Source organism: Tachysurus fulvidraco, chromosome 6 (assembly GCF_022655615.1).
Source record: "Tachysurus fulvidraco isolate hzauxx_2018 chromosome 6, HZAU_PFXX_2.0, whole genome shotgun sequence".
Lineage (NCBI taxonomy): Eukaryota > Metazoa > Chordata > Actinopteri > Siluriformes > Bagridae > Tachysurus > Tachysurus fulvidraco.
The window spans coordinates 28,701,603-28,726,050 of record NC_062523.1 but is presented as its reverse complement, the minus strand read 5'-3'; the positions used below and the strand labels follow the sequence as shown (position 1 = coordinate 28,726,050).

General features: G+C 39.7%; 1 protein-coding gene across 2 annotated transcripts in view; it reads left to right on the top strand.

The window, feature by feature from the left end:
- Window positions 1-24,448, top strand: part of cntnap5a (contactin associated protein family member 5a) — a 115,231-nt gene that overhangs the window by 70,677 nt on the left and 20,106 nt on the right. For both annotated transcript variants that reach the window (XM_027152383.2, XM_027152382.2), the window contains exons 6-12: window positions 123-307; window positions 1,694-1,837; window positions 3,038-3,311; window positions 4,740-4,883; window positions 11,672-11,843; window positions 22,290-22,396; window positions 22,849-22,968. In XM_027152383.2, coding sequence (XP_027008184.1) covers window positions 123-307; window positions 1,694-1,837; window positions 3,038-3,311; window positions 4,740-4,883; window positions 11,672-11,843; window positions 22,290-22,396; window positions 22,849-22,968 — 1,146 coding nt within the window. The remainder of the gene's footprint in view (window positions 1-122; window positions 308-1,693; window positions 1,838-3,037; window positions 3,312-4,739; window positions 4,884-11,671; window positions 11,844-22,289; window positions 22,397-22,848; window positions 22,969-24,448) is intronic.

The window sequence follows — 24,448 nt, the reverse complement described above, 5'->3', positions numbered from 1 at the left end:
TTCGGCCTTAAGCTTGTTGACATTTATCCTCTCACTATACCATCCACATGTTAACCCTGTTTGGGGGAAAATCCGACCCTGTGATGCGCTGCTTCTTTTACCATCTCGTGTCTCTGTGCCAGATGATACCCGGATCAGGTCAAGCAGCGGCCGTATGGTGGTCACACTGGGCAGTCTGCTCGATGACCAGCACTGGCACTCGGTGCTGATCGAACGCTTTAACAAGCAGGTCAACTTCACCTTGGACCGACACACGCAACACTTCAGGACCAAAGGGGACGGAGACTCTCTTGAGGTTGACTATGAGGTAGCTTTCCTTGACCTTTTCCTTTTTTTCACGGTAGATTTGAAGTCACCGTTGTTGCCAAATTTGCTGCCATTAATAAAGTTAAAAGTTATTTATCCCTAATTTTATATATATATATATATATATATATATATATATATATATATATATATATATATATATATATATATTTATATATTTTTTTTTACCAATCATTTATGGAGAAAAAACTTCTACACTGTACCTGTTTCTTTAAACTATAAAATCACGGAATAATTATGGTTAAATTATCACCCTTGGCCCTAAATGGTCCGGGTTCGGCATAAAAACCTATGCCAAAGCAAGTGTACGGACCAGATGTGGTACACTGTGTTGACCATAAAACAGGAAGCAGCGAAGGACCAACAATAATAATTCAAAATGAACTGATATTTAACCAACATACAAAACAAACAAGCAAAAAAAAATACTGCAAACAATTGCAGACCAGTAGTCACCTTGTGATAAAAATGTAAACAATATTTAGTCTATTTTTTTCTTAATTAAATTCTAATGATACAGGAGTTGCAACATAATAAATACAGCAATATAGTACTACTTAAAAAAAAAAAAGTACAATAAAACTGGATTTAATTTCTTAACAAAAAATAAACAAATAAATAAACAAAAATTTTAGGGTTCGGATTTAAATTAATTAAATTTTCGAACAATTTATAAATAAGTATTTGAATTCAAAACCAAATCAGTTGCTTTCAGTTTAAAATACTGACGGAAAACAAATCATATAAAAAATTTAAAAAACGCGATATCCACATAATCACTGTGTCAATATACTGCCAGAATTCAGCAAGAAACAACAACCCAGGAAACGAGGAAAAGTAAATCTCAGACAGGAATATGTGTATCTGTGATTAAAACAAACCAGACGAACACAGGAGGACAACAAAAGGGGTGGAGACGAGGCCGAAGGAGAAACCTAAACAAAAAGCATAGTAAAAAAAAAAGACTTCTGTTGCCATGGGAGCCATGATGCGTAAGGGGAACGTGTGAAATAAATATTTGATCATCATGTGCTTTTGCCTTCTGTTGCTTTAGTTGTAAGAATCAGACTCCTGTAGCAAAAACCCACAGATGTTCTTGGTGTAGCTCTTTTAGATCTGCCACGTTGCTTGGAGAGTTGCATTTAATTTTATTTCTTTTTTTTTTATCTTTTGTAAACTCTGAAGATTGAGTGAGTCACTGCAGAACTTCTTTAAGAGATTTTCCTCTTTCACTTTCAGGAGGTCTGGGTTATCTTTAGACTTAGAAAACAAGATCTTCTTTAAAAGACGGTTATATACAACGTGCTACAGAGAGGTTCAAAGAAAATCCGGCTAACTTTAGCTTCTTTTTGAACTGTCCTCAAAGCTCAGCTTCGGCGGGATCCCGCTACCGGGAAAACCCGGAACGTTCCTCAGACGCAACTTTCACGGCTGTGTGGAGAATCTCTACTACAACGCTGTGAACATCATCGACCTCGCCAAGCGACGCAAGCCTCAGATATACACAGTGGTAAGTCTTCAGGTCCTAAAGTCTTGTCTTTTGAACAATTTCTTGCAGCTGAAAAAAACGGCAGTGGAATCTTTACCATCGAATTTCATTTTCGCCATGGCAACTAACAAGAGAAGGATTCTTCTCGTTAAGTAAATTGCTCGCATTTTTTCAGCGACGTCGACGTCTCTCGAACCCGTTTACTCCGTTTGGTGTAAATTTAACCCTGACTATAACGCTAACTCCTTCGCAGTCATGTTCCTACAGTAATTACCCTCAGCTGTCAATCAAGAGGACGTCTAAACTCTTCCTCTGACCTTGCGATTAAACTAACAAGCTAGTTAAGACTTTTTCAAAGATAAAAAGAAAGAGAAAGAGTACAGTATAAAAGTGGTCAAATTGGCAGATCTCGTGAGGCGAGCAGGTCCTTCGAGGTTGTAGTTCACTGATCTGGGATCAATGAGGTACCGGTAACCTTTTCACGCTTACGTGAGCTTGTGTCCTGAGGATGTGACATTTATCCGGACCAACTGCTCTCCACTGTGGTTCCATCCTTCTGACTCAACCCTTTTTTTTTCTTCACTCATTCCCGTTTTTTTTCCCCTCGGTCTCTCTTCCATCTCAACAGGCTTCTGTCAATGATTCATTGTATTCTAGATTTCACTTTGCCAAATGGGCTGGAAATTATAACTAGTACATTCTACTAGTACACAAAAGGTTTAGTCATGAAATAACTGAATTTTTTACCTATAAAAAGCTGTTGTTTTTTGTTTAGTTTTTTCACTCCGGAACATAACACTTCAGATCAATTAGAAATGTTAGAAATAGACACTAATCGACATCCTTGTAAGAAACCAGGTCTCTGTTTTGCGAATCATTTTGTCCTTCGTAACGACGAATGAAAAGGTAAACACAAAACAACACAAAATAGTTACCTGGTTGAGGTTTTTGGCACAGTTAGAAATACAAATAAGGGCCATGAAGTCTGTAAACAATCTAACAATTGTCATTGAACAATCCTTCCGTGCTTTTGCCTTTTTTTTTTTTTTTTTTTTTAACGTATAAACAAGACTTCTAAACATACCCGAAAGCAGCTTTGAAGGAACCGTCACTAAAATTATTCATGGAGAGAAATAAGGTTGACTTTGGGCCCTTGTGTCCTTTTGCCATTCTCCGTTGGCATGTAATCTGACATGCGACTTGGCTCCGTTTCTGCTTCAGGGAAATGTGACCTTTTCGTGCTCGGAGCCGCAGCTGGTGGCCGTTACCTTCCTGAGCTCCAGCAGCAGTTTCCTGTCCTTTCCAGCTCCCGTTCCCTCTCTGGATGGGCTTTCGGTCCGGCTCCAGTTCCGAACCTGGAATCCCGACGGCCTGCTGCTGTCCAGTCGACTGGCGTCGGACCCGGAGCAGCGTTACCTGCTACTACGCATCAGCAGCGGCCGCCTTCGCCTCACGCACCATGCCTCAGACCTTAAAACGCTGGAAGTGTCTACTGGTACGCAAACAACTTCATGATGATTTAATTTCTCTGTTATATTGTTTTATTTTCCTTTATATTATAAAAATTGAAGCTCTATCGTCCCTTATAATGTCCTTTAATGTATATTTTATCATTATTTATGAAATTCTCTTATTTATACTCTCATGTTTTCTCACACATCTTCCTCCAACAGCGCTGGAAAATGTTTATTTCCATAAAAAAAAAATTGATTCTACTGCACATAATTGATTGAAGTGATTATAAGGGCGTTTTATAATCAGCTTATCGTTTGTATTACTGCGGCATCGTATTTATTACTAAGCAGTAAACTGAACAGAACAGTTGGAAAACACCTTCTGTTTCCACAAAAGATTCCCCCCCCCTTTGAGGCTGAATAAAGAGCCTCAGATTACAAGAAACAAGATCAAATTTAGCACTTGCTGCTTTGCTTATTAGAATAATGCAAATTGCCCATCACTTTGGTTGACATTGGCTTTGTGGAGGCTGAACACGTTCAAACACGGGGGGGATTTTAACATTAAACAATCTACCAACTGACAACGAAACCATCGGTGAGATTAAACAGCGCTCGTGCTCCTCTTAACCTCACATGCCCCGGCTCCGTGGTGGCCTAATTGAAAGAAAAATTAAAAAAACCTCTCGGACTTGCCAGTCATACTTGCGCTAGGATCAGGAGTATAAATACCCTTTTTAATTTCAAAACCCCTTCTCAAACACTACGGAAATCTTTGCCATAGTGCTTCGCTCTGCTTTAATGGCATGCAAAAAAATCACGTGCTTTATGCTTATCAGTCAATTCACAAAGCCAGGCAGCACTGCATTAAGTCTCATCCTGAAATAAATGTCCAAAATATATGGTCATGGCAGCCTAGCCAAACAGGATTAGCGTATACAGACAGACAGACAGACATACAGACAGACAGACAGACATACATACAGACAGACAGAGTGACAGCTGCATATTTCAACCCAGCGGTGAAGCACAGAGAATTAAAAAAAAAAAGAATTAAATAACCTCTCCATCTGTTGCCTTTCCTGGAGCTCATCATATTATTATTTTTTTTCCGTCATGTGAATTTTGACCAAAATGCAGAGCTCTGTAATTACGGTCAACAGGAAACGGCAATATGGTCTAAGTAAAGGACCAAACGAGTGATCAAATTTGAGCTCAAAAGCAGATGGCTGGCACAGAGGGGACCGTGGACACACAGAGACCACACACAGCTCGTGCGGCCTTCGTGTGTAATGGCTAGACTTAATTAAATCATATTGCACACATTTCATTTTAGTAGCATTTCCTTTTCCCTCGCAGTATTTCAGCTCTGCTTTAAAGCCGCTGGATATTTGTTTATCGGGTCGTTCTGATTATCTGATACGCATCAGACTTCATTAAGATAGTAAAGGATGATACGGTCTTCGCAGGGCAAAGGGTGAACGACGGGCTCTGGCACTCGGTGAGTCTGAGCACCAGAGGTCTGCAGATCATCATGACGCTGGATAACGAGCCAGCATCCACCATTCAGCTGGAGGACTTCCTGGAACCAAGGGACAGCTACTACTTTGGGGGTAGGAGAAAAAAAAATAGGTGCTTTTTTGGATCGGCTTTATATAACCGATCTTGCTAATGGACTCGGCAGCGACGTCTGTACTCCGGACTGTCCCGGCTTTCATTTATTGATGGCTTTACATTTTAAATGCTCCTTTTAAGCCCGTGAGACACGTCACTGGAGAATTCTCAGCTCGAAATCACACGGATCGATACGCGAGAAATGAGTAAAATCTATTCGTTTTTTGAGGATCGTTTGTGATGGTTGGCTCTTTGCTTCTAGGCTATTTGGTGTGTCATTGTTCTGTCAATGTGCATTGAATTACAGACGCTTTTGTGTTTATTTCTTGATTATTAAAGAAAACGATGCGATGCCGCAGAAAACAATTCAGGCGCATATTTTACCGTAAGGTCCAAAATAGAGCCGTTTATCGGTTCGTTGAAGGAGGATGTGATACATTCAGAAGTAATCATTAAGGAATAGTTAAGTAATCGCTAAGTGATGGATAACTAATCACTAAGAAATGACTAGCTAATTGTTAAACGATTATTGAGTAGTCACAAAGTAATAGTTGACTATTTAAATAATAGCTAAGTACAGTTATAATAGTTAAGTCTTAGTTAACTTAATAGTTAAATATTGAACTAATTGCTATTTAACAGCTAACTGATCGTTAATTATCAACTAAATAATAGCTAAATAATCATTAACCTATAGCTAGCTGATAGTTAACTATTGTGAATTATTAATTAACTAATTGTTAAACAATGCTTAAGTATTAGTAAACATACTGTTAAGCAATAATTAACTTAACTTAAGTGATAGCTAATTAACTTATTGCTAAGAAATAGCTAACTCATCATTAAGTAATAGCTAAGTATTTGTTAACTCATTGCTACGTACTACTACTAAACTTAGCTGTTACATAGCTGTTAATTAATGATATTAACTTATTACTTAATACTAGGTAACTAATCTTTAAGTAATAACTGAGCAACATTTAAGTACTAATTAGCTTATTGCTAAGTACTAGTTAACTTATCATTAAGTAACAGCTAAGCAAAAGTTAAGTACTAGTAAACTCATCATTAAGTAATAGCTAAGCAATAGTTATGTACTAATTAACTCATCATTAAGTAATAGCTAAGCAATAGTTACATACTAGTTAACGCATCATTAAGTTATAGCTAAGCACAAGTTAAGTACTAGTTAACTCATCATTAAGTAATAGCTAAGCAATAGTTACGTACTAATTAACTCATCATAGCTAAATAATAGTTAAGTACTAGTTAACGCATCATTAAGTAATAGTTAGGTATTAGTTAAAGTATTGCCAAGTAATAGCTAACTGATCATTAGGTACTAGCTACAGTAAGTGATATAATTAAAAAAAGCTTCTTATTGTGTTAACTAAAATCTCCCCAAGATGTGGCACTAACTAGTAGCGTTATTATGTGACACAGTTAACCAGGATTCAGAAGAAGCAGAATTGTAACAACTGCAGCACAGACACAGCGCTAATGCGATACAGCGGGGCATTAAATATCAGAGCTGCAGTGTTCTCTGAAAAACTTCAGAAATTCAGGGGAAAATAGAGAGAAAGGTCAACAGAGCCATAAAGTATTTCACATTAAGTGCCACAAGACATCATCATCTGTAACCCTTTTCAAGAGGAAGGAAATATTTTTAGGTGTAAATCAGATAAGTTTGTAATACGAAATCTTTTTTTTTCCCCCCTTCTTATCAAATATCAAATGTTCTCCATAATGTCTCATGATGCTTTGCTCTGGGGTTTAGAATTTGAAAGAAACGTTCTGGAAAGTAAGGATCATGCTGACAGACAGCGGTTTTAACCATATAAATTGCATCTGGTAAAGAAAAGGGTCTGATTTTTTCTTTATCTGATTATTTCTGCCGTAATAAAAAATAATCGGAATTTCCTAAATAATTAGGAATGAATAGGATATTTGTTCTAGTTTAAGTTTCATCCAGGGTCTTGGGTACATTGAAAAAGTTTTTGTTTATTAACTCTGTATAATGAAGTAATATATTGTTTGATTGCAGAATCATGATTAATTAAAGGTCAGTTAATGAATATTTTATCAATATATTGACGAAGTGCGTTCGGATCCACCGGCTCCGTGTTTGTACAAAACCTTCTGATCCGTCCGATTTCAGGTCAAATCCGTCAGCAGGTCGTCTGATCACACGCTTCAAAAGAAGAGATCAGACGTGAGGAAAATTGAAGCTTTCGTACAAAGGCACTATCGATATCACGCATTTGCTTAGATTTAAATAAAGACCAAGAAATTGTGCAGAATCTTAAAAAACACAACTTCAACTTCTTGAATGATTACTTTTGTCTCTGAAATATTTCATAGTTATGAAACTTATTGTTTCTGTTTTATTAAGAAAGTAAAAAGATCCGATCCCTTCTAGATTGCTTAATTAACGTAATTTGCAATGATTAATATTAAAAAAACAAACAAACAAACAAACAAAAAAAACCTGCATGTGATATTAATCACTTAAATACAGGTTAGTAGTACATTTGATATTACAGTGTTAATAAAATTTTTATTTCTTTTCCTAATTTATTGAAGATAAATTGCAACTCAAATGCAGCAGCATTAATAATAATAACTCATTTACAACTGCCAAATACACCTCACCTCTCCCACCCGAGCTGTTAATACTCCCAGAGGGCTCCGTTAACACACTTTCCTTAAATCTACAGTAAAACATTTAAAAGACATTCAATGCAAGATACACGCACAATTCTCTGGGTTCCGTATATTAAGCGGGACCCCTGAAGGCTGTTCACGCAAGTCTATGGAAATGTCAGGTGTTAAAACGCTGAAACAATATAACACCATTTTCGCCATTCAAGCCGTTATTCTAAGTCCACAGTTTCGGGGCATAATTACCTACAAGCCTAGGGCATGAAGGTGCGCTTAAAATAATGATTAAAAAAAGACTGTTATTTCATATAATTGTATTAATGTATTGTAAAAGAAATGTTATTAGTGTATATTTAATACATGAATACAAAGCCACAAAGCCATTAGAGTTACTCACAGGCAGGGAACACATCTGAAACCTTAATGGGCAAAATTATGATTTTTTGGGGGTGTTTTTCCCCCCCCCCAAAAAAAAACAATAAGTCAACATAATTGAAAAACATGAACACACTCTTTCACATTTTACGGCATTTTATCCAAAGCGACTTACATTTATCTCATTCATACAGCTGAGCAACTGAGGGTTTAGGGCCTTGTTCAGGGGCCCAGAAGTGACAGCATGGTCCCTGGGATTCATATGATACCAAGTGACCAAAGGTACAAGGGGAAGTGGTGGCTTAGTGTTTAGTGATCAGAACCTAACAGCCGCTTAGATAATGGCATCCGCTCGATGCTGTGAAAGGAAAGAATACGTTCTATAAACTCTCACATTCTGCCTCATTTCCTGTGATAATGATTTGACACGTTCAAACAACACAAATTTAAAAAACGCTCTGAAAGCACACCGATAAAGCTGTCTTCTGAATTTGAGTATAACCTACGGAGGCGCGGTGGCTTAGTGGTTAGCACATTTGCCTCACACCTCCACGGTTGGGGGTTCGATTCCCGCCTCCACCTTGTGTGTGGAGTTTGCATGTTCTCCCCATGCCTCAGGGGTTTCCTCCGGGTACTCCGGTTTCCTCCCCCGGTCCAAAGACATGCATTTTAGGTTGATTGGCATCTCTGGAAAATCGTCCCTAGAGTGTGATTACATGAGTGAATGAGAGTGTGTGTGTGCCCTGTGATGGGTTGGCACTCCGTCCAGGGTGTATCCTGCCTCGATGCCCGATGACACCTAAGATAGGCACAGGCTCCCCGTGACCCGAGGTAGTTCGGGTAAGCGGTAGAAAATGAATGAGTGAGTGAGTATAACCTAAGGAGTGCAGACCTTAGAGATTACATTCGTTATGTTAGAGGTGTGTTTCAGAAACAAATCTAACTCGGTACACATCTTCATCCGTGGGGAAAAAACAGTTCTCATCGAAATGTCTAATTTGAAAAAAAAAATGTTTAAAAATGATGGCAAGGCAACTCAGATTTTTTTTTTTTAACAATTAAAGAATTCCTGTCTTTACTTTAGCTATTGAAATTCCTGCCTAAGCCCAGTAAGGAAAGATTTAGTAGTCCTTAAAGAAGGCATTCTTTATTTAAAAAAAAGAAACTTTATGTTTATTATACCTGCTATTGTATTTTATCATTTCAGTATGTTAACGCATTGAAGCATCAACAGTACGGTGCTAGAAAGAAAACATTCCCAAGCTCTACATTATACAGAATTTCCCTGATCGAAGTCTATGTATTATTTTACTTATGCTAATAAACTTTAAATATGATAATGTTGATGTCATTGAACCTTGGATTTAAGTATTATACTGTATATTATTTTAAAAGAGAACGTGGGCTTAAGTCTACTACAAGTAGCTGTAAATACACGTGGGATGTGGTAGCCAAGTGGTTAAGGGGTTGGAGTATTGATCAGAAGGTTGTGAATTTAAATTCCAGGTCCACCAAGCTGACACTGCTGGGCCCCTCAGCAAGGCCCTTAACCTTCAATTGCTCAGTTGTAAAAAATGTGATAAAACATGTCTTCCAAATGCTGTAAATGTGTACTGTAGATTAGTCCATGGTTAAACTTGAAGCTGCAATGATAAAGCCATTTAGAAGTGTTTAAGTACTTAAAAAAACCACGGTATAGGCCATGTCTGGTAGAGCAAACATTTACTATAACCCCCCATAACCCACTAGTAATCGTGAAAAGCTCTTTGAAATGACGTGAAATGTTCTTTATGTTTAACAAAGGCAGTGAATATTTTACCAGATCAAATTAATCAGAAACGCTTATTAAAAAACAAAGCCTTCGGGTTTTGTCAAAGAACTTTCTGAGAACAGCCGTCTTTGCTTATCTAGGACTTTAAAACGCTTAGAGCCGTCGTTGCTTTCTACAAGGTCCTGATTATTTCAGGAACGGATTATCAGGTCACTCGTAAACATCGACGCGGGACTTTGTGCTGACAGAAATGCAACACGAGCGAAAGGAAAGCGCGAGAAACCTGTAGTGTCCGAGGCATCCGATACCGGAGGATGACATTCGGAGATGAGTTGATTGATGCGCTGATGTACTGATAGTTCTTTAATGCAAAACGGACCGTTTATGAAGGTTACAAAGTTCTTCAGATGATCAGGTCATTAAAATGTTAACTTAGTGAGAAGTCAAAGCGGTCGGACCCACCGATGGTGGGAAAATTCCTTGGCATTTATATCTCCATGTGTGATTCGCACCCGTGACGTCGGGACAGCTTAATCCGGACTTGTGAATTGGTGTGAAGCTGCCGTGAGATATATGATGAGATGGTGAGTTGTTTCAGCTCTGACACACGACCTACTTCAGCTCCCTTTTCAAATTCTCTGCCTTTGGTGATAAAAAATGTTGTCCTTTGAGCAAATAAATGGATCTGAGGGGTTATGAATAGACAAGAGTTCTTGGTGAATATATTAAGCTTCCCTGCTAATGTTTTAGAGGTTGCTCTGTTCTGTGCATCCATGCGTAAAGAGATTTCTGTTTGGTGATCCCAAGCTTTTAATATCTGTATTCATATTTGGATTAAAATTGTGGTCTAAACCATAAGTGATTGGATGCAGTACTGTTGCGGAAAATGTGGAGAACTTTCATTTAGGAAAGATCGACATGCTCCAAATGCAAGAGTACAAAATTTTTACAATGGATTAAATGATTATTTCATGGAGACTGCAGTAAAGATATACTGTTATGGGCACATTTGGGACACTGCTGCACTTCTTAATGTTCTTAATGTTAACGAACACCGTCTTTGTCCCACGAGCGCAGTTTCCGGTATCGAGCAGTCTCTATTTCCGTAACCAGACGCATTGTCTCACTATACTTGCTTTAGACCAAGATGTACAAAGATTTTTTGTTTGAAGACACATTGCAGAGGGAAATTTAGGTGTATGCCCTAAACCACATCCATATAGTGTAGATACGGGAAATCATAACTGCTTCAAATCCTTTTTTGGCATAGATCTAGTTGAGGTGGCAATTTTTGGCTGAGACCTGGCGACCCTAGAACCCACCAGCTTCCTACTCAGGTCTTTGAGGTCTACAAACCTTTTATGCACAATGATCATGTACTGTACAGGCGGGTGTTTTCAAAAGTATTTCTTTTTCCCATCCCAAAAAATAAAAGGAATTCTCTCCATCTTGAAAGGGTGGTTTCTTGAAGGTTTATGTTTTCAGAAATATCTGTATACATGAGGATTCGGGCATAGTGTGTTGTTGAGGTTTGAAGTGTACGAAAAATAAGAATGATGTCCTCCTATGTGTCTAGGATCCTCCAGGCAAATAGGTCGTAATGATCCTGTCACGTCTGCCCCATTTCTTCCTCCGTCCCTTCCATCAGCCTGCTATTCTTCCAGGACTTTGTTACAGTTTTGGCAATCGCCTTATCTGGGTGGCCACACGTCTGCACGGAGTGGAATGTTTCTCAAACCAGCAACAAACCAGTCAAAACAGATGCAAATTATGCCGGATGAATATTAGTTAGAAGTGAAAAACAGAAGCGTGTTATTGCCTGGAGCTAAGAGACCCATAGTCATGAAGCAGAAAGAAAAAAAATGGCTCTTTTTACTCTACTACCAAATCTTTTACTGTAATTACTACTGTAATGCACACAGGATATTTCTCTCTCTCTCTCTCTCTCTCTCTCTCTCTCTCTCTCTCTCTCTCTCTCAGGTTGTCCGCCGTCTCAAAATGGCTCTGGCTGTATGAACACTGTAATGGCCTTCCAGGGCTGCATGCGGCTCATCCTCATCAACAACCAGCCCGTGGACCTCATGCACATCCATCAAGGGATGGTGGGAAGTTGGAATGAGATAGAGTTTGACATTTGTGGCATTCAGGACAGGTATACCTGAACGACACTATTACAGGGGTTTTTACACATTTCCATTTATTTATTTTTTTTCCATATATAGTTATCTTAAGTCTGTGTCAGGTTACTCAGTCGTGGGGAAAAAGAAAATAATCGGATACATTTTGAAGCTTCATATCAACTGTACAGGAAAACTGTTTTTTCCCTGTGTTAATGGTCACTTTAGGAAATGTTAGTACAGTATAATTTTTAATTTTAATGTCATATGATTAAAGGTTAATGAAAAATGCTTCAGAAAACTGAGTTGGGCCGACAAACGTGTAGCCAATTAGCAGAAAGGGGCGTGTCTTGTCAATATGCGGCGTAGAGTGTTCAGTCCGCACGTGTGACATCAGCCGAAAGCGATTGAAACATTGACATGGCGGATACCTGCCGTTACGTCTGCCTCGGGTTCTAGGTGTTGAATGTGAAATGGAGCTAAATCTTTTATGGTACAACACACAGTACTACAAAAACACATTTGTATTACCATAGTATTACTCATTGAGTTAATTTTTTGATAAAAATACCCCCTCGGTCAGCTGCCCCAGCAGGATCCACCATAATAGTTGCCTGGACTGCGTATCTATGGGTGGGGCGGAGCTATCAAAACAGGGGTGATGCCCATTTGGGTTAGGGGCGTGTTTGTTTTGGTGATTTCAAATGTCAACATTGGCTTTCAAACATCGTGCACCTCACTTTTAATGTCATTATTGTTAGAAGTTTGTCATAAACTGGTCATGTGATATTCTCTTAACAGCTTAGATTAAGGATGTAACATGAGGGATGTATACGGACACTACCTATAAATCTTTATATTTATATTTGCTTTTAAACCCGAAATAGCTGCAAGTTCTTTCCCTATTTGTGTCTTTTTGAACACGTTATCGATTCATTCTGTGTAATCTATTATATGCTCATATACGGTTAGATATACTGTAGGTTTAAAAGTTTGCCATTTCAAAAATATGGTCCTTTCTTAATTTATGTGAAACAGCTCTAAAGTCTGAAGGAAAACAAAGGATGTGAGCTTTATAGAAATGTTAGAACCTAATTTCCCCACAGATAACCTCTACCAAACGTTCAGACTTAGATGGTTCCTCTGTATATAACGGATAGATCTAGCTGGGATTACTTGCATGAACAGCCTTCTTTAGGTCATGACATAGCATTTCAGTAGGGTTAAGCTACAGATCTTCAGGGTCAACATGGTTGCAGGTTTCATTCCAGACAAACACACCTGAGTCCACATGCTTGATGAGGCTATCTCGAGCTTAAATTGGCTGTTAGGTTTTCTTCCTGTTTGCTTGGAACGAAAGCATGCAGCCACACTACTTCACCACTTCACCGAAAAAGACTGATGGTTAAAAAGCACATTAAAGCTTCAGGTAGCAAACTACTACCTTGAGATTCTTCGTGAAAATGTCTTGCACGATCATTGTTTCCTCAACGATCACAAGTAAAGTGATCCCCAAGCTATCATGCCACCACCACTATACTTTATAGTGTATATGAGTTGCTGCAGGTTTTTTATTTGCTTCACACATCTATTTTATTTTCTCATTCTTCCACAGAAAATCGGCCCCGGATATCATGCTGAACATCAGATCATTTTTGATTATGTATTTTTTCTGGTTCCTTTCATGGCAAGTCTTACTTTTACATTTTCTGGCATTTAGCAGACACCCAGAGTGACAACTGATCAATTGAGGGTTAAGGGCCTTGCTCAGGGACCCAGCAGTGGCAGCTTGGTGGACCTGGGATTTGAACTTCTGACCTTCTGATCAGTACTCCAACACCTTAACCACTAGGCTACCACATCCCTGCCTTCATGAACACCCTACAGTACCTGTGCACTTACTCTGGTTCTTATTTCACCATTTTCGGCAGAGCTCGCTGTGCTCGTGGTGCGATCTTTGCCAAGCAATTACTTCTTCAGGGGGAAAAGCAACAGCAGCTCCCCAGAAATGAGTCTTGATCAGATGATTATGGTTCACATGATCATTTCTTCTCTGTCAGTAATCAGAATGCAAGTTTGTTTTCTATGGGAAGGTAACTCTTTCCACCCACACCCCAAATCTCATCTTATTAATTAGAGCACCTGCTGCCAATTAGCACTGGAACAAGCTGTTAGCCAAAAGCTCTCTTTTTTTCCCCCCTCCTTAAACAGATTGTGAATTTTTAAAAGGTGCCATCATCCAGGCTGAAGTGACAAACTCCACACGAAGCACTTTATAAACCACGTCATCAAACGATAAATCTATAATATCGAAGTTGATATTTTGGAATAAATAAAAAAGTCTACAAACCAAGTTATGATCTGCCTTGAAAACCATCATCTTTACAGATCACAAATGCGATCATTTTTCAGTTCATGGCATAGGGTACTCAAATCTTCTGTTATGTTGCTTAGCAACCAAGCTTTACTGCCCTCAGACTACATTGCATTTGTTTATCATGAATTTTCGTGTCAAGTTATCTCAAAGCCACTGCTTCCTGTTGTACAGTTCACTGTAAATGTGGGCCTTCCATGTATTATTGTGTTAATATGAACACCTCCAGGGTCGGGGGTTTGATTCCCGCGTCCGCCTTGTGTGTGTGTGGAGTTTGCATGTTCTCCCCGTGCCTCGGGGGTTTCCTCCGGGTACTCCGGTTTCCTCCTCTGGTCCAAAGACATGTATGGTAGGTTGATTGGCATCTCTGGAAAAATTGTCTGTAGTGTGTGAGTGAATGAGAGTGTGTGTGTGTGTGGCCTGTGATGGGTTGGCACTCCGTCCAGGGTGTATCCTGCTTCGATGCCCGATGACGCCTGAGATCCCCGTGACCCGAGAAGTTCGGATAAGCGGTAGAAAATGAATGAATGAATGAATGAACTTTCCTTTCTTACAAATTGTTACTAAATGATTATGGACATAACTAGAATAGCATGTTGTATTATAGTGTTGTGTAGGACCTTGTCTTTGTTTTGTATCAGAATCAGAAAGTTGTGATGTGAATGGATAACTGGTACAGTACTGGTACCTACAGTGCATTCAAAATTCATATAGTGTCACTGAAGTGCATCCATCCTATCGTTACTCCTCCACATTTAGGAACTTGTTGCAGGACAATTTGGAAGACATTTCAGGTAGGTGAGACATTTCAAACTGGGGCAGAAATCTTTCCACTCAGTTTCCATGACTATCCCATTTTATACACATTTGACTCGCTCCCCCAGGGTTAAGACCCCTCTGTGTGTGGAGTTTGCATGTTCACCCTGTGCTTCAGGGGTTTCCTTCTGGTACTCTGGTTTATTCTCCCAGTCCAAAGACATGCACTGTTGGTTAACTGGAACCTCTAAATTGTCCATAGTGTATGTGATTGTGCCCCTGCGATGGATTGGCACCACATCCAGGGTGTCTCCCTTCAGGTGGTACAAACTTTGGATGGATCTGGTAGCTGGAAAATATGCTCTATTAGCCGGCACACTATCCTGATTCGCCATAATGTCAGCATACCTATAGTGTCCATATTAGTGAGGTTTCCATCATTTTCGTCCATCACAGCACAATAAACACTACAAAATATCAAATGAAAAAAAAAATCTTTATAAAGAAAAGATTCCATAAAACATCTATATGAATGTCCAGGGTGTATCCTGCCTTCATGCCCGATGACACCCGAGTAGTTCGGATAAGCACTAGAGAATGAATGAATCTATATGAATGTGTGGAGAAAAATAGATGCCTCCATTACTGTAGATGCTACAAGCAAGTCATGAGGTCTGGAGGTAGCGGTTTGCGGACACTTCTTGTCCCGTATATTTGTCCTTACAAGAGAAACATCGTTTTGTTCTTTGGTACAGAGCGGAAAACATCTTTTTCATATCTTCCTACACGTCAACAACTCGTTTGTTGCTCAGGCCTCCAGCAGTGCCAGCAGCGACAGCAGTGCCTGGCTAACTATTAGAGGCCTATTTATAAACAGGAAGACGTTCATTTTGTTATGCCACTCAGGTTAGTGGCTCTGCTAACGAGCTCAATGCTACGTCCTCTGGTGTCTCTCATTACCGGTTCCTGGAGTCAGGGGGCCTCAATCAGGCTGCTGCTGCATGCCGGTGTGTATGACAGCAGTCTAGAGGTCCTGACTGAATGAAGCAAATGAGCGAGAAAATGTGACTTTCTTCTGAACTTCTGTGCTTCTGGAAGTATAGTGAGAATAAATGGCTGGAAGTCTTTTGCATTTATTGGGCTTAAGCGATATCACACAGCTTTGACATTCAGTATAACCTAAATGTATTCGGTAAGCTTGCACTCATGAGTTATTTCTAAACAAATCTCCAAGCCAAATCGGTGATGTGCTTACGACAGTATGAACGCTCTGATCTATTTATTAGAAATTAATATTTAGTTACTGACACAATATGGCCACCGACTGACAGCCTATCGAATAGCTAACATTGATTTGTACATTCTTGTTAGAGGAAAGCTGGGAAAATTGACTTCCTTTCTTCGGTTTCAGCTTTAACGTGAAAAAGGATAGATTGCCAAAGCCAACCATGATCTATTAACCGCTTCAGTAAAACTGTTGTAAGAATTGAGTTTTTATCCTGACAAACATTTACATTTCTGGCATTTAGCAGACACCCTTATCCAGAGTGACTTACATTTTTATCTCAATCTATATAACAGAGCAATTAAGGGCATTGATCAGGGGCCCAGCAGTTGCAGATTGGTGGACCTGGGATTCGAACCCAAGACAATCCAATCAGTAGTTCAAAGCCTTCACCACTGAGTTACCACAACCCAAGTGACAAGCCAAGTGAAAAGTTTTCAAAATATTAACATTCATTCATTCATTCATTTTCTACCGCTTATCCGAACTTCTCGGGTCACGGGGAGCCTGTGCCTATCTCAGGCGTCATCGGGCATCAAGGCAGGATACACCCTGGATGGAGTGCCAACCCATCGCAGGGCACACACACTCTCATTCACTCACACACTACAGACAATTTTCCAGTGATGCCAATCAACCTACCATGCATGTCTTTGGACCGGGGGAGGAAACTGGAGTACCCGGAGGAAACCCCCGAGGCACGGGTAGAACATGCAAACTCCAGAAACACAAGGTGGAGGCAGGAATCGAACCCCCGACCCTGGAGGTGTGAGGCAAACGTGTTAACCACTAAGCCACTGTATTTCTGAACTTCTTTCGACTGATCGAATTTGTGAACCTGAACTAACCGTTGTGTAGCCAGTATTAACATTTTTGGTCGATCCGCCATATCTCTAATGCCATAATTTCAAGTTTATTTGTTTTGGCTCCAATCTATCGTTTAGGTAATGTTCATAAAAATAACGATGAAGCTACACAATATGTAACTCAATTCATCCCAGAAAACAGATAGCTATCATAATCACGTGTGCATACATTAGAAAGGAGCTTGATAGCTAGTCACAGTAACTTTATCCAACGACATCAACAAAATTCGCTTCACAATCTTTTCCATGGCAAAATCTTACTTAATGTAAATTGTCATGCTGGAATTATCCTCGCTAACTATCCTTAGGTAGACGCGCGTGTGTCAGTGTCCTTCGCTGCCCTCATTTGACATCCAAATCTCCGCAAGACGGCAGCTAAATCCGATTACCATATTCCCCGGGAAATCTCCTGCTGCCTTCCCTGATGCATTGATATTTCGAGGCAGAGACATGCCCTGCCGGCTCGTCCGCAGAGAGCGGTTTTTATTAATAGTGAACTTGTGTGAACATGATGAGACCCCTCCATCAACGGTGCTTCTAAATCATTCATGACCAGCTGTCACGGTGCAATGGGTGACGGTCTCAGAACGTTCGGTGCCAGCTTGAGAGCTTGCCAAAAGGCAGAAGTGCTGAAAACTGTTAGACAGGGCCGTTTCTCCTCAGCTGCTCTCTTTGTGAATAGGCTTAGCTTGTGTATCATCTGCCTAACTGCCAAAATAGCCAAATCCTGCTGTGCTGTGCCCTGTTTTTTTTTTTTGTTGTTGTTGTTGTTCGAGACGACGTTACTGAAAGTCGGGATGTCGAGTTCATTTGAAACGGTTCTTTTTTACTGAGCAAGCCGTTTTGAGGCCACGGTGCGATTTGTCCCTGAGCAGCGCTGTGTGTCGGTGCAACTTTGATGTATCCGTGGAATCCTCTTGGCAGTAACTCCAAGGATGAGCGCAGTGAAAACAAGGGATAACCCAAGTAGCCATCAGTGCATTGGGAAGCACATGGCTTACTGCTTCCCTACCCAGGCTTTTCCCAATATTGTCGAGTGCTAGAGATTTGGGAGACATTTTACTCATTTGAAGCAAACTGAAGCAGAAATAGTTTGTCAAATCTTTCCACTTTTGATAATCATCGCATTCGATACACAATCGAATTCACATCTCCAGGGTTGTGGGTTTGATTCCTGACCCCACTCTGTGTGTATAGTTTGCATGTTCATCCTTTGCTTCAAGGGATTCTTCTCCAAGTCCAAAGACATGCACCGTTGGTTGACCGCGATCTCTAAAATGTCCATAATGCTTGTGCCTCTGCGATGATGTTGCACCCCATCCAGGGTGTTCCCCTTCTTGTACAAGAGATGGGATGTTGTAGCTCAGTGGTTAAGGTTTTCGACTACTGATCGGAAGGTCATTGGTTCGAATCCCAGGTCCACCAAGTTGCCACTGCAGGGCCCCTGAGCAAGGCCTTTAACACCTCAATTGCTCAGGTGTATAAACTGAAAGAAAAAAAAAAAAGGTAAGTAATTCTGGATAAGAGTGTCTGCTAAATGCTGTAAATGTAAAACTGCAGTTGTACAAGGGGTATAAACTTTTAAGGGATAGATAAAATGAAGAAAAATGTTCAAAGACTACACTGTAAACGGATTCGCCATATTGGCAAACTTTCCCTACATAATGAGATTATTTCAATCATAATAAAATATTATGGGGTGTGCTATTCAAGAAAAATAATCAACCCCCCCAAAAAAGTCTCTATGAATTATGTTATCATCCAAATCATTCCATCTTTAAAACCAACATGCACATGTACTTGCGATTGGAATTCCAGCTGTACCTTGGGTTAGAAAATGAATGAACACCTCATGACCAGACTTGAGACTTTAGTGATAATAATATATATTTACTCACTGCGTCCTCGAAGTTTACCTCGATAAATGCTTAGATATCAATTTCCTCTTCTCCTCCCTTTGATTCAGTGTACCACAGGGAAAGCAGATGATTAATCCTGAAACAGCAAAGCTTACTCATCCTAATGCCTATTAGGAGACATTACAGGCAGTTATAGAGAGGAAGTAACATAATTACCTAATTAAATTAGGTGTGAACATGGGCAGGAAATAAGGGAGCCTAAAGCAACAGTTCTGCACCCTTCTCTGAACCTCCGTCTCTGATTTCCCTCCACCTATTTATTCTATTGCCATTTTAATTTGTGGAGGATTGTGTGTGTGTGTGGGTGTGTAGGGGGATAGTCGCATAGGGGGTGGGGAAGGGGTGTTTCTAGGGAGATTTAAAGGCATCGCTGCAGATTGAAGAGTAGCAGATCCAAGGCCGTACAGGATGACTAAATGCAAATCGGCTCTCACAAGCGCAATTGTAATTATCTGTGCATTACCGATCGACGATGTGGAGTCAATTTCAGGTGAAACAAGTTAATGCAGCTCAAGTGTCCAATACAAAGTCAATGTTTTGTTGACCTAATTTGTACATTGGCATCAAATCCATTGGCGGTGTGGTATATTGAGACGAACAGGACCTGTAGTGTGGGTACGGGTGCATTTTATTTGGCACTATACCTACAGTAGTAGTCGCTTCTGCTGCTGACCTGGAAGACAACTTGCTTTCCTCTTAATGTTCCTCCTCAGCCGTCTGCTTATTTGGCGCACCAGCTTTTCAGCCCGATATCCGATGGTATAATCATCACTGGCCGGCAGCAGATTTAAGCCTTAAAACGCCGAGCGAAACACTTGCTAATGTCCTTTATCCGTTGTTTCTCATCACCTTCAGGTGGTACCTTACCTACTTCCTGTTTCTGAAGCAGGTTTCATGTTGCTGGCGCTACTGCTTTCAGCAAACCTGAAAATAACGGAAGGTACATTTAGCAATTGGATTTCAAACGTCTCTGTGAAATGGCTGGAGCGAATATATTTATAGTGCACTTTTAAAATAAATGCTGTTAATAATGGAATGCGTGCACAGAAATCCTTTTTCACACATACTTGTTAAAAAGGTGGATCTTATTACCAAATTAATCAAATTTCCGCTTCAAGACAAACGAGATTTCAGAATTTTTTTCAAAGATTACGGATTACCTAAACGTACGTAATGTACTAAATGTAGCTTCAATCCTTTAAGTGGATTGTCTGAGATTTTCTGTAACTGAAGAACATTGTGAGCAACTGTATTTCTATTAGGCATGTTTTTTCAAGTAGACTCCTCAATCCACTCACCTATTTTTAACCTCCTGATCTATGCTGGCCAAGCGAGATCCAGATCTAGCGTCCACCCAACAGTGTATACACGCACATGTAAATCTGATCTATATATTTCTCTTTTCCGTCTGTTTTACTTCCCCATTGTGGGCAGTCGTAGCCTAATGGTTAGAGAGTCTGATTCGTAACCCAAAGGTTGTGGGTTCGAGTCTCGGGCCGGCTACGAATGAGGTGCCCTTGAGCAAGGCACCGAACCCCCCAACTGCTCCCTGGGCGCCGCAGCATAAATTCTGAGTATGGGTCGCCGTATGTCACGTCACTTTCTTTCATTTATTGTAATTCTTTCTATACTCAGTCTAATTAGATTCTATTATGTCTACATGCAATTGCTCTACTGTCCATGGTTGTGTTTGTGGCAAGGAAATTTTAATTCGGTTAAAAATGTTAAAACTTTAACAGTCGAACTAGCTGTAAATTTGTTGCAATGATTATTTTGAAAATTAATTCCTGAGTGTATATTCCTACAATTTGCACAGTATTCCCAACATCCACTGAGACCCTGAACTAGTATTAAGTGCTTATAAACAAATAAATCCATCCATTTACACATTATTTAGTCAGAAAGATTTCTCTCTTATAATATGTGTTTTTTTCCTTCCTTTGTCCTTGATGTATTGCAAACACTCTGGACTTCAAAACTCAAAATTCTTTTCCGAGCAAAACAGCCGGAAGTCTCAACTTTGCGTTGAGTCTTTCATCTCTCTGCCCATCGCCCGTCCCTTTAAAGCTTCACCGACCATGTTATCACTGGTGCGCGACTACTGAATCATTTTATAGCCCACCGAAGACCTTCTTTCCTGAGCCTGACTAGAAATAACACAGCGGTAATTAAACCATCACCTGAAACATTATCTGGCACACAGTTGACTCCCGCTCTAGCAGCTAATGGCTTCAGGAACGTGTCGCATTGTACGGCGAGGCCTCATAAAGCAGCACCCTCGCGGGAGTCGATGGCAGAAAGCTGTGCTTCGCGAAATAATATATGCAGCACTAAAAGGCTGGTAATTGTGAAATTTAAGCAGCCAACGATGAACGAGCTATTAATCAAAATGTCTTGGGGAAGCTCATACATCCTAACACTAGCCTTTTTTTTCCTAGCATATGAGAAGATTTATTTTCATATTCAAAATTTCCTACAATCGCCACAGAAATGTCAGCAGGTCAAACGCATTAAATCTAACCTACAGCATTTCGGCATGCAAATCAGTGCACGGGATGATTATGAGGTCAGATCCGTGATTGCTTATTTTTAGGTCTGTATCTCATGAAATAAATCGAAGCGAACGAAACTCGCGGAGTTTAGCGCCGATTTGACGCACGCAGGGATTTTTCCCTGCTGAGAAAGCTCAGGTTAAGGATACAGCAAAGCTTCTCGATGCCTTAATGCTCAGAATCTCTCTCTCAAAGAGACTGTAGGCATAAACGAGTCCTTCAGATGAGGAATGGAATTATAATTACTATCTTTTTATCCTTTTAGCTTGTGTTTCCCTGCTATTTACTCAAGATGTTAATTTTCAATTGATTTGTTTGTGCTTCTTTTTTCTATCCACGATGTCGGCAAGTGAAAAACTCGGCTTTTGTTCCTTCGCGTTATTTTTATTTGAGAGACGTTCGCCGTCTCGGCGCTTCGCTGTAAAGCCAGCAGCCGAGATGCAGACATCGAATGAGAAGTCAAGTTAATTGAACGCTGCAGTTGTCATCGTCGTCTTTCAGCCTGACTAAATTGGCTTTTTGAATTCGTAAGGCTGTAATACTCAGGCAAACAAGGGTGCCGTTTTCTTCCCCACGATATTTTATTAAATCGTAGATTGAGTTTAGAGGTAAACACTGCTTTAAGATTTAACATGGTCTGTGTGGTGAGCCATCATTTCTTCATTACTACCGCGTATTTCGTTTAGCCTTTTTTTACTTGACGGATTGTTCGTCTGTTTTTCTTCTCAGATGTCTGCCTAACTTCTGCGAAAACGGTGGCCGCTGCTCTCAGACGTGGGCTTCTTTCTACTGCGACTGTGCGGGGACGGGATACAACGGCGCCACGTGCCATAACTGTACGTACCTCGAGTGAATTTCCCACTCGGACGATCAACGTATCCATCTAAATATCTAGAAGTATCTATTCAATCTAAAGGTGAATGATAGCCAGTGGGATTACAGCTGTAATGTAAATCCAGGAAACAAGGAGGCAATATATAGTGACACTACTCATGATCTGACAATCAACAACAATCACGTGATCTGCTGCAGTGTGATCTTTGTCAGGCTGATGTCATGAAACAATCATTTACAGAGGCGCTCGAAGGTCATCCTGATTTAATTACCGAAAAGTCGTTTCTGTCACTCAAAAAAAAAAAAGGAGTGTAGACTTACGCCGACGTCTCTGACCTTCTTGTGCCTGAGCGACAAAACGATCTGATGTGAATATAAGATTTCACCGACGACTTTGTTCTCAAGCTCAATTCTCAAAACCCTGTTCTTTTCTCCTTTTTGTCTTTTTCCTCAGCAATCTATGAAGCCTCATGCGAAGCCTACAGGCTTGCAGGAAGCACCTCAGGCTACTTCTCTGTCGATCCTGATGGGAGTGGCCCTCTGGGGCCAATTCAGGTCTACTGCAATATGACAGGTGAGATGTTACCACTGTGTTGAAGGTTTTAAAAAGAGTAATAAAAAATAAAAAAAAACATAGAGGATCAGAGCACATTATGATTTTATGCAATTCATCCCACATCCTTTATAATCTACTGTTTGATACCAAGAACCTTTATTCCATGGTGCTACTTGACTGTCATTAGAGATAATCTTGAGATGTAATCCTCCTTAATAACAGCCTAAAAAATGGATTTATCATTTTGAATGTCTTATATAGTCGCATAATTCCCATTTTGCTCATTTCATTTATTATATTCCAAAATGTTCTCATGTTCTCTGTAATTTCCAATTAATGCCTCACACACACACACACACACACACACACACACACACACACACACACAGTGTCCTTTGCACAACGGCAATATATATTATGCTCACGTTCATGTATAGATAAATAGTTTCCATGATTTTAAATAATTTTATTTTGTTACATTTATACTTCAGTGCAAAAGTTTGTGCCCCTTCATAATTTATAGATGCTAAAAGAAAAAAAAATAGAGGACCCTGATATAACAAGAGATCTACCGCAAAATCAAAGATATTGCGAATAAAATACTACAAGTGAAAAAAAAAACAGTTTTCACAAATCTGCTCGGAAGATTGCTTTGCTCAAACATTTGCTAAACCTCCAGCAGCACCCGAAATCCCTCCTTGTTTAAACGTAAGGGTGAACATACTTTTGCACTTGAGTTATACCGTACTACATATGATAACTATCACATAATATTCTCAGACCTTTACAGCTTTAAATGGCTACGTCATCTCGATTATCTTCAAATAAAATACAATTCTCCTTATTTCACGGTGCCACTGAATTCTCAAATCTGATTGGTCGAAAGTTTCGATGCATTAAATCTTCTGCTAGGTCAAGCTGACAATGCAAAAAAAAAAGTGAAGTATCAATGAATTAAAACACATCTAATTAAACTGGTAGTGTAATTGCTTTCTGTATATATATATATATATATATATATATATATATATATATATATATATATATATATATATATATATATATACATATATTTTTTTTTGCATACATAGAAGGAGTCTCCAGTGTCAGAGATTTGTAAGATACAGTAAGACAGAGGAGATCCAAGTGCTAAAGATGCTCTTTAATATATTAACGAGGAATAAAGCAGCACTGTTCTTGGAAACCTATCAAGAAAGAACTGTTGTGTTTTATTCTTTATTTTAGCATGAAGCAACTACCATTATACAGTAAAGCACTTTTAATGAGCTACTTTCTAGAAAATTCTGAATTAGATTTGAGGTTATTCTCAGATTTGAGTCGAATGAACTCGTCCCGAATAGAAGACTTGTGTCTTGCAGCGTAACGTTCTACGACTTCATTCCTCAACTTTGACTCTGCGGTGCTACACACTGATCTTTTCACACACCGATGTGTAATTTCCGCTCTGAGCTCCTGTAGTGTCTTGTTTATTGCACTG